Source organism: Lycium barbarum, chromosome 9, assembly GCF_019175385.1.
Source record: "Lycium barbarum isolate Lr01 chromosome 9, ASM1917538v2, whole genome shotgun sequence".
Classification (NCBI taxonomy): Eukaryota; Viridiplantae; Streptophyta; class Magnoliopsida; order Solanales; family Solanaceae; genus Lycium; species Lycium barbarum.
Genome location: NC_083345.1, coordinates 33038415 through 33049752, shown reverse-complemented (window position 1 = coordinate 33049752; position 11338 = coordinate 33038415). Strand labels below are relative to the sequence as shown.

At 35.0% G+C, this 11338-nt stretch overlaps 1 protein-coding gene across 4 annotated transcripts; it reads left to right on the top strand.

The window, feature by feature from the left end:
* The first annotated feature begins 6383 nt into the window (after window positions 1-6383).
* On the top strand, window positions 6384-11132 carry LOC132611150 (mediator of RNA polymerase II transcription subunit 31). 4 transcript variants are annotated; one of them, XM_060325555.1, is made up of 7 exons: window positions 6384-6609; window positions 6688-6788; window positions 7690-7786; window positions 7945-8023; window positions 8650-8909; window positions 9069-9130; window positions 10373-10822. In XM_060325555.1, exons 1-6 carry the CDS (start codon window positions 6569-6571, stop codon window positions 9079-9081), a joined length of 591 nt encoding a protein of 196 aa, XP_060181538.1. In that variant the 5' UTR covers window positions 6384-6568; the 3' UTR covers window positions 9082-9130; window positions 10373-10822. The 4 variants fall into 4 exon arrangements, with proteins under 4 accessions (XP_060181538.1, XP_060181537.1, XP_060181535.1 ...); XM_060325554.1 differs by lacking the exon at window positions 10373-10822 and adding an exon at window positions 10835-11132 and having other exon boundaries at window positions 6385-6609; XM_060325552.1 differs by lacking the exon at window positions 10373-10822 and adding an exon at window positions 10835-11132 and having other exon boundaries at window positions 6385-6609; window positions 9066-9130.
* Window positions 11133-11338: the final 206 nt, after the last annotated feature.

The window sequence follows — 11338 nt, the reverse complement described above, 5'->3', positions numbered from 1 at the left end:
TTTGATGAATTGGAGAAGCAATAAAATAAATCTCTCTGTCTCCCAACTTCTTTGGCTATATCTCTTGTGTCGTGTACTCTTAACATTATTTTATAACACGTTATCAGCACGAGACTCTGCCATATTGGGTAAGTAATCGTAATAAAATTTTGGAACACAAGATGAAGAAAGTAAAGCTGCATCAGGTATTCTGTTAGCCGTTACTCGGTTCTCCCTTTTATTTGTTTACTTTGTTATTTCGGATACTGTGGGGGAACCAATATTATGTGGCCAGAAGAGAATCTTACCAACGTTCCTAGTTGGTTATGATTCAATCTTGGCTTTTGTTTTACCATAAACAAGATTGTTTAAAAAGAAAACGTATTAAAGTATATTCTTTGTTTAACTTTTGTATATTCTCTGTTTAACTTGTGGTAGTTGTATATCTATCACTTGCCTTTGGGTAAGCTTCACAAGTTTTACAGAAGTATTATTTTTCGTTGTGCTTTGGGATCCACGAGTTCATGCATATCCTATTTTCCCATAGCATAAACTTATCTTATTGAAGAAGTGTCATCAGTACATTTTCAAGGGCATATATACAACCATTTATCGGCTTATAACATTCGTTCCATTAAATTAAATATCCGTAATGGTTGATGCAATTTTAGGTACGGTCTATCAATATTAGAATTTATTCTACCATAATTTTATAAATTGTATTACGGTGCTTCATATTGGCTCCTAAAAGTAGCAATTGCCTTGAAGCTAGTTATATTCTAAAAGATATGTTAGAGAAAAATTCTCAACATCAGATGTATGTCTCGATTTGCTCCTGAAGTAGCAATATATTATAGAGGTTATAAGCTATCAAGCGCTTTCAGATAATTATGTTTTATTCCAGAAGAATGAAAACTTTTGATAAATGTTGCAAATACAGATCCATTCTCTGAAGTGAATGTGATAGTATGCAGTAAAGCCTATAAATATGAATGTGCATTTGATTGCTAAAATATCACGACTCATCTCCAAAAGAGGTAGAAAAATTAAGAAGAAATATTCTGAATATTCTACGTTTTACTCCCGAAGTAGTAAACTCAGAACTCTACTCCCGAAGTAGTAGTCTTTGAATTGTACTCACGAAGTAATTAAATTCTACTCCTGAAGTGGTAGAACTCTAAAATCTACTCTTGAAGTAGTAGAATCCTAAAATTTACTCTTGAAGTGGTAAATATGTTGAAATCAACTCCGGAAGTAGTAAGACTCTAAACCCTACTCTTGAAGTAGTAGAACTTTAAAATTTACTCCTGAAGTAGTAAAATTTTGAAATTTACTCCTGAAGTAGTAAGAGTTTGAAATTTACTCTCGAAGTAGTAAACCTTTAAACTTTACTCTCGAAGTAGTAAACTTTTAAATTATACTCCCGGAGTAGTAAAATTTTAAACTTTACTCCTGAAGAAGAAAGAATTAGTAAAATATCTGAGAAATTGTGAAGCAATGTCTTCTTGTGCTTGAGCAATGAGCTATGGATGATGAACATCGTATTTCAAGTACATTTGAATAAGCGGGTTCCCTGAAGTGAATAAAGAAATACCACTCCTGGAAAGATAAAACAACAAGGGATATACATGTTATTTTTGTGGTATGAAATTAAGGCATTGCAACACGTACCTATCGTACGTAGAAACATCTTAAATAAGTTTATTAAAGTATCATTTTAAAGTAAAAGGAAGCAGAGTATAATGCTTTCTACTATAACCATATTGATACATTATGTTTAGTTGTTATTGATTTCCTTGAAGGAAATGAACATTAGTGTATCCCCTCCTGAAGGATGTGGTTACTATGTGGTTGCTGCTTTGATACAAAATATTCAGATGTTAATGACTAATCTCCTTGAAGGAGATATATGAAATATAGAAGTTTGGAGCTTAACGTTTACTTTCGTAATTACAATTTAAAATTGTCTTTAAATTTTCATTTCATTATTGTTTTCCTTCATGAAAGCAATAGTGTCTAGCCAAATTTTCTTTTGTGATACCAGAAGTATCTAAAAAAAATATATATTTGGTAGTGAAAACTAATGATCAAGGGCTCTAGAAAAGCTAATTTTTTTTATCTATAAGTATCATGACACTAGCAGTGTTCAAATAATATCTACAACAACAACAACCCAGTGAAATCCCACAACGTGGGGTCTGGGAAGGTAGAGTGTACAAAGACATTACTCCTACCAAGGTAGGACAGCTGTTTTCGAAAGACCCTCGGCTCAATAAAAGGCATACAAAGAGGTCAGATAAAGCTAAGAAATTCAAAGCGATGTGAAAATGCAAATAGCGAAAGCGACACAGATAAAATATGATAATCAAAGTACAGGAAATAACAAAAATCAAAGCGACACAGACAACAGATAATAGCAGAAATCAGAGCACAAGAAATTATACTGCGATAATGCGACTACTAATAAGGAAGGATAACGAGTCTATGTACTAGCCTTCTACCCTCTAGGTCCTCCAAACCCTCATATCTAAGGTCATGTCCTCAGTAAGCTGTAACTGCGTCATGTCCTGTCTAATCACCTCTCCTCAATACTTCTTCGGCCTACCCCTACCTCTTCTGAAACCATCTATGGCCAACCTCTCACACCTCCGCACTGGAGCATCTATGTCTCTCCTCTTCACATGCCCAAACCATCTCAATCTCGCTTCCCGCATCTTGTCTTCCACCGAGGACACTCCTACCTTGTCCCGAATAGCCTCATTCTCAATCCTGTCACTCCTGGTGTGCTCACACATCCATATCAACATTCTCATCTCGGCCACTTTCATCTTTTGAACGTGAGAGATCTTAACTGGCCAACACTTCGCCCCATACAACATAGTCGGTCTAACCACCGCTTTGTAGAACTTGCCCTTAAGTTGTGGTGGCATCTTTTTGTCACATAATGATAAATAAATTGAAGTCTCTTGAAAATGTTATATATGATAATCCCATTCATCGTAGACCGTAATTGGTACGATCGGAACACTGTAGTAGACCTGAAGTTTACTAACAATAAAAATGGTTATCATATTGAGACTACAAATGATCGGAATATTAAATATCTTCAAGTTACTACGGGTAAGAAATACAAATGTGAAATGCTACCCGAGCGTGATGAGATCACATACCACGATAAACCAGAAGTTTATTGATATACAATTTCATGCAATAATAAACTAGAAGCTTATTAAAATAAACAACACTCATCATGGTAAACTTGAAGTTTATGCGTACAGATAATTTTATCAGTTGACAAGATCATTTTGATCGTCCTGATTTAACTCTGATGTGCTAATTGAGTATTAATAACATATTGAAGAACTAGAAGATTCTTCAAGAATTTGTTTGTGTTGCTTGTTCTCATGATAAGTTGATTACACTAGCTAATGTTGGGACTGAATCCCCGAAATTTTGGAAAATATAAAAGGTGAATGTGGGCCCCTTCACCTGCAATGTGATGTCTTAAATAAATGTATCTATGAGACGGTCACATATACGTTTATTGTCAACTAGAAGTTTGACATTTACGAAGTTGCTTGCTCAAAATTGAGTTGGAAGCACAATTTTCAGAATATGTAATCAAGACAATTCATCTTGATAGTGTTGGTTTATATCTAAGCTAGTTTGGCATTGGATTCCTCCATAATATAGCTAAACCATTTCTTATAAGAACAGAGCTTTAGATGTTGGTCGGAGATATGATATATTGCATACAACAGCACTTGTATGCTTCAGATCAATAAATTTTGATAAATTCTCTCCTCATATTTGGTTCAGGGTCAGGAACGAGATATTTCCATCTTGTAGCATTTGATGTGCGGTATATGATTAATGGATATACCATGATTCACACAGATGGATTTTCCCAAAGAAAATGGGGACATATGTCACTAAAATAAGGGGGGAGAGAATAAGCAGCTAAGAAATATGTCGTGAATTATTATCAGTATGATCCTCAAATAATTCAGGTCAAATGCTGGAAGCATTTGCTGACCCAACTATTTCATATTTCATCTACAAAATGCTTTTAATGTCCCTGAAGGATAGAGTCTACAACATGCATGGAGCATGGTAGACCAATCGGTTTCAAATATAATAATCCTTGAAAAAGGGAGGAGCAAATGATCATAATAAGGAGGCAATGTGCTCTTGAAGAGCTACGACATAACACTTCATAAACCTTATGAAAGGTTTAGGTACCTGAAAATAATGAAGTGATGAGATTTCAGTAAGTTATGTCGAATTGCGAACCGATACAAAGGATATATCGTCGACGATATCTTTGATACTATATAGCGCGCAATATAGTATAAGGTTGTGAGGATCAGAATTCTACGTCTCTTAAAGCATGTTGACGTAGAGATAATTAGCAAGTGAAATGATGCATCTTGGTAAGCGATTGGACCTATAGTCCAGACATCAGAAGATGTCACAATTTATACTGATGGAAGTAGTCACAACCTATATGGCTTACTTGACAAAATTTATATGAAAATTTCTGAAGGATTCCAAATGCCTGAAGCATATACAAATTCTTGGGAAACTTGTTTATAATCCTTAAATAGATTAAATGAATCAAGGTTGATGTACTGAAATCGTTTTAATGTATATTCATTGACGAATGGTACAATATACTATGTTTACCCTTGTCTCTTTATGATAGTCAGAACCTTTCATATGAATATTATTGGAGCTCTTGAAGAGTTTACAAAAGCAGTACATTATCTACTGAAAGAAGTTGAAATAAGAAAATTGAATTGGTCCTGAAGTACCATATCTTTATGCAATTGATGCACTTATATATCTTGCTATAACTACGAACATGATATAATTTACTCCTATACGGAGTTATTGAAATAAGATCAATTGCATACTACTAATGAAAGTATGGCATGAATGTGCTTATCCTAACAAATATTATCAAGTGTTTTAGATATACAGGGCATTCATCTGATCGACATAAAAGTTCGATCCAAATATGTTATCTCTTTCCACGAAGGATTACTGTCAAACCATGTTATTATATATGACAGTCAAATCATAGAATGATAACATCAGATAGTTTATAAAAGTAAGTCAAGAATGTACTTAGCATGACTGGAACAATACTATACGGTGACGATGCAACTCTATCTAAGGATGAAGATGCAAATCATCAACCAGTTCATCAAATGATCATTTGACAGATCTGATCACAAATACACTACCAACATCGACATATAATACGTTTGTATGCAAGATTGAAGTACATGATTTCCAGAAGAATGGTGATATTGATAATCCTGCAGATTAGTTCACCAAATCTTTGCCAATTTCAACTCTTGAGAAGATGTTATTCAAGATTGGAAAGTGAAGACTCTGACATCTTAATTTTGGTCTTCGTCAGGGGGAGTAAAATACGCACTGTACTCTTTTTCCCATAACCAAGGTTTTTTCCCATTGGGTTTTCCTAGTAAGGTTTTTAATGAGGCAGCTCTCAAAGCATATTACTAGATATATGTACTCTTTTTCCTTCATTAGGACTTTGTCCCACAGGGTTTTTCCTAATAAGGTTTTAACGAGGCAATCATCTATTAATGGACATCCAAGGGGGAGTGTTGTAAATATTAGTGATGAATATCCATTTAAGATACTTGAAAACCATGAATACTTGGTCACCAAGGAAATTACTTGGCCACCAAATTCATTACATGGCCTTTAAGCTATTATCATATTTTTGGCCACTATGCCATTTGATGAATTGGAGAAGCAATAAAAAAAATCTCTCTCTGTCTCCCAACTTCTTTGGCTATATATCTTGTATCGTGTACTCTTAATATTATTTTATAACACTTTTAACAAAAACCACTTATTCAAATAAGCAAATTTCAAAAGTTTGTCAAAATAAGCTATAATAAAAGCTACTAATTTATTAAGTTTGGAAGGTTGTAATTTTTTTTTCTTTTTTATTGTTCCTACAATTAATTTGTGATATTAATATATTCTTAACAACTGTCATACCGAAACCAGGGGTTCTTTTCCAAAAGGAAAAAGGGTCAAATTTACCCTCTAAGTATGGTTTATAGTTTAAATTTGCACTCCCTCAAAGTTTGGGATCAAATTTGCCCTCTCCGTCAAAGTTTGGGATCAAAGTTATCCTCCCATTAGAATACTTGATAATTTTATCCTTATATGGATGGAAGTTTGACTTGGACTCCACAACACAAAAAAATTAATCACGTCGAATACCAAACTTTGATGGAGAAATTTATCAAGTATGCTAATGGGATGACAAATTTGATCCTAAACTTTGACGGAGAGGATAAATTTGATCTCAAATTTTGACGGAGGATAAATTTAAATTATAAATCGGTGAATTTGACCCTTTTCCCTTTGCCCTTTCCAAAATCATAAGCACGTAAAAAGATTTGATATATGCATTAGAAATTTCAGTTAGGCTTGTGTTTGCTTCACCAGTATAAACCTAGTCGTCTATTATAACTCTTGGCACTGCAAAACAGGGAGTAAAGTAGTGTGATTAAGCCTCCATTAGTTTAGGGTTTAGTGAATGGCTTCGAATCAAGAAACTGATGAATCTGCTCAATCACCGTATGCATCTCTCCTTTGGGATCTTCTGGTCAAATCAATTGACATTAATTAGCTAATTGTTTTTTTTTTTTTTTGCAGGGAGAAAAGGGTAGTATATAAAGATCCGGATGATGGGCGCCAACGTTTCTTACTTGAACTTGAATTTGTTCAATGCCTCGCTAACCCCACTTACATTCACTGTAACTATATATATGCCCCTTATTTCTTACTTCTCTTAATTATACTAGTTGTTTTCCTCAGTAAAAGCATGAGAATTTGTGGGTATTTCTCAAAAGGATTGAGAATTTCACCAATTATATACTCCCACCGTCTCAATTCAAGTGTCTTAGTTTGACTAGGCACAAAGTTTAAGGAACAAAATGAGACTTTTGAATTTTCAGCTTACTGAATATAGAAGGAGGCACTCTTTATGGGACACACGAAATAGAAAAGTAAGACACTTAAATTGGGACGGAGGGAGCAGTTTGTAATCTTTGTGTTAGTTCGTATTATATGCTGTTGGATGGTTGATTCTTCTTTGTTACTCCCTCCGTCCATTTTTACTTGTCTTGTATATTAAAAATAGATGTCCAGTTTGAAAAATCAAGCGATACTTTACCATTTCATACCTATTTATTGGGTTGAAAATTTCAAGGAATTGTTAGTCGCTACACAACTTTTAAGGTATTTTGATTGATTTTCAATTATTTAGGTGATTTATAATAATTAGGGGTGATATAGAATAGTTGTCATTTTATTTATTGTTCCTAGGTGTGCCAAGTCAAACCTGTACAGGTAAAAATGGACGGAGGGAGTATTTAAAGATATTATCCTCGGTATTGGGTAAAAGCATGAGAATTTGTGGGTATTTCTCTAAGGGCCGGAGAATGATTGGGGATTTGACCAATTATATTAGTTTGTAATCTTTGTGTGAGTTCATGTGGTATGTGCTGTTGGATGATTGATTCTTCTTGCTTATGTTTTAAGTGTGTGAAATGCATTGTGGTTCTATAGGACAAGTAAAATTTGGGTGCAAAAGATTCAATTTTTCTATCCCCTTTTTGACTTATTGTGCTTAAGTTTGTATTGATTCTGTTGCAGATTTGGCTCAGAATAGATATTTTGAAGATGAAGCTTTTATTGGGTACTTGAAATACCTTCAATACTGGCAACGGCCTGAGTACATAAAGTTTATAATGTAAGTCAGTTTGTAGTATTCGTAAATGATAATAGTTGTATCCTCTTTCTACTTCTGCAACTTTTTAGACACAATTCACTGGTCTGTGCTTCTTTTTTTGTTACTATGGTTATCATCAATTACTGGTGTCTTTCTTTCCTTTCTTGATGTTAACACAGGTATCCGCACTGCCTATTCTTTCTCGAGCTCCTCCAAAATCCAACATTTCGTAATGCAATGGCGCATCCTGCCAACAAGGTAAAAAATTATATCATGTGTTATCGTAGTTTCCTTCACTTTTGCCATTCCCTTTAGTTAGTTAAGACTGTCAGCCAAGCAGTTTCCGTGGTAAAAAAATGCAGCCAAAGCACTTTATAATACATGTCAGTTCATCGTCTTAGTAGTTTCCTTATTTCATTTTCTAAATTTCTCGTATCTTCTCGATATGAAATATATACTCCCTCTATAAAATTTATATTCCCTCTGTCCCAATTTAAGTGTCTTAGTTTTACAGGGATACTGAGTTTAGGAAATATAGGGAGATTTTTCAATCTTGTGGTTCTAAATTAAAGATGTGTGTAATGTACTAAAATGTCCTTTGAATTTTGTAGTTTTAAACCTGCTATATATGGTGTTTGAATTGTCAACTTACTAAATATAGAAAGAGGCGCTCTTTTTGGGACAAATCAGAAAGGAAAATGAGACACTTAAATTGGGACGGAGGGAGTAATTATTTAGTCAGGTTGTCTAAGTTAATCCTTGTCCCCGAGGACTGCTCATCTCATTTCACTTCTTATTGTTTTATTTAACTTTGTTTGCCAACCTAAATTCTGGCACATAAATCTGTGATTGGATCTGATTTACATGTTTGTAACAACTATTAGGAAGTGGCACATAGGCAGCAATTTTATTTCTGGAAGAACTATAGAAACAACCGGTTGAAGCATATTTTGCCACGGCCGCTTCCTGAGCCACCAACTTCTGCTCCACCTGCATTGCCACCAGCAAGTGTAGCAGCTCCACCTCCTGCTCCTTCACCTGTTACGGCTGCAGCTCTTTCTCCGATGCAATATGCCATCCCTCCTGGATCTGGTCTTGCTAAAAGTGACCCAAGAAATGCTTCTGTTGATCGAAGAAAGAGAAAGTATTTCCTCTCATCTTTTACTTTTCTCTTACTGTGAAAAAGTTGTCAAAGCTTGTTGCTGCATGCTCCCTCTTGTTCTGTTTTCATATTTTTAGGGTTAGATCGTTTGACTTAATGTTTCTAACTTTGTAAATGACTTGGTTAATTTGGTTTTAGCAGGAAAGAAGGGTGATTTTCTTTTATTCGTGACACCGACATCCAACGAATTAATTCAAGATAAGGTAATACATTTTGCACCCCATGATTTAATTTTTAGAATTAGTGATGCAGTTCCCTCATTGGCAAACACATTTATGAAAGCCTATTAAGAGTGTGATTTGTAGTTTATCAATGTTTAGAGTCCTGGCCAAGTCTCAAGCATGACCAAATGGCCTATGATTTCGTTCTCGTGTCACAAAAACATAGTACTAGAGTTCTGCTAGAAAGATCAACCACACGTTTCTGTTGGGTTCTCTGGGATCCATAACTTTATGCCTTGTTTTTTCCAACCCAATTAACCAAAACATAAAGGAAACAGCCTGTGTTACTCTTCTGGGAGGTGCTGATTGCGGTTTCAATTGTTTAATTTCTTAGGCTTTTAGTTCAGACATCTGGTGATAGGTAACAGGAAGATTGTCAATGCACACTTATATTAATAATGGGTTATCAGTGGAGTGAAGAAGTATTATAATCACCATATTAACCTGTACTATGTTGCTCGGGGTGCGGGTACCCAATACAGGTGCGGATCTAGAGGTCGGACTCTTCATCACATAACTTATAGGATTCGGGGGTATGGATCCGTATGAGGAATGGATGCTGGGATACAACCAATTAATGTATATTATGACATATATAAAGTGTATATATAGATTCACTAAAGTTATTGAACTAATGCTAATAAAATTTAATTCTTTATAAAAGCCTAATATTTTATTCATAATATATCTCGTATAATAGCATAGCATTATCATACTTTATAAAATTATCTCTCTCTATATATATGACGTAAACCTCCAAAATCAAACAAAATACCACTCAATCTATACTTCTCGGTTAGAGATGTAGTCAAAGCACCCAAGTTGAGCTGACCAAATCCGGTGTGGATCCCACATTCTCACCCATGTCGCGTCGAGACAGGTGCGGCAAGGATTTGAAGACTCCACCCTACATAGAGCTTGTGAACTTCAGATTTTGATGCTAAAAGAAAGATCAGCTTCTTGAGTGTGGTCCCAGTTTACGAACCTGTTCCTATCATCTATGGTAAATGGGAAGAGTATTTCCACCATAACCAAACATTCATTGTCAGTGATGTTACTCATATATTACATATCAGTTTGAGTCTACCAATGCAACATTGCCTAAGTTGTAACCTAGTTGTTCCTATCCTACATGTATTGTCGTTCTATTCCAGGTTAAACATCCTTTAATGATCTGCCTAGCGCACTGCAGTAGATTTGAAGTTTGCTACTTTCTTAAACTAGGTCCAAGATCGCTGCAAAATTTCGACCTTCTATTGGTATAGAAATGGGTCTGATATTGATTGGGTTGGTGTCACGGCATTGAAGTATGGAATAGAGGGAAAGTTTATCGTGTTTAGAAATCAAAAAAGAAAGGAGCACAGTTAACTTGGCCCAAGAAATTTGGGAGCATCAGTTCTATTAACTTGGTGAAACTCCTAATTGTTGAATTAGTAATAATTTAACAACTCAAAATCAAGCATGCCTGATGACTGAAGTGCAGCTTAATCTATCTTTGCGTTCTTTATGCACCTCCTGTGCAACTCTCGCATCGCACTAATGGTATCTGAATAATAAATCTTGTAAAGGAAAAAAAACGTTGATAATAGCTTTTGGACTGTCAGTTATTCTTTTCCCTTTGACTCTTCCAACTTCTTCTTCTGAAAGTTACAGTTACTGACTGTCAAGGGCCTATTGTCTTTACAGCGAACTATGTGAAAGAACTTGTCGAAGTTCAGAATCGGTATAACCTAGATCTGTCAACCTGAAATTAAGTGCAGCATGCAAATTTGTACTGGCTGTAGCTCTTCCACAAGCAGAATTCCAAGGATTTCCATGTTATCACTCATCTCTTCTTCCTTTTTGATCAAGTGAAGTGCTTCCCCATTTTTATTTATGAATTTCAGTTAAAATTTATGACTTGTTTCCCTTCTCTCAACAAGATGTACTCTCTCCTGTATATTTAACACGCAGTTCATCAATGTAAAATTAAGTGTTCTGCTTATACTTAATTCTGGTTGCTCAGATTGACCTACTTGCGACTGCGTGACAAGTCATTAAACTTATAACTGCTCAAGTGGAAAGATGGGTATACTCCAATTGAGCACATGATGTGTTTCTTCCATTATCTGGATAATGTCAATTATTTATACTTAAGAATGGCTCGTTGATATGACGCATCGTTTTGCATATTTGTGCAGCTTTAGTAAA

Bases quoted from the DNA above. Each gene is read 5' to 3' on its own strand.
- LOC132611150 (XM_060325552.1), top strand. From the start codon at position 6,569: ATGGCTTCGAATCAAGAAACTGATGAATCTGCTCAATCACC. The intron at 6,610-6,687 runs GTATGCATCTCT...TTTTTTTTGCAG, and splicing joins GATGAATCTGCTCAATCACC to GGAGAAAAGGGTAGTATATA. The intron at 8,024-8,649 runs GTAAAAAATTAT...AACAACTATTAG, and splicing joins TGGCGCATCCTGCCAACAAG to GAAGTGGCACATAGGCAGCA.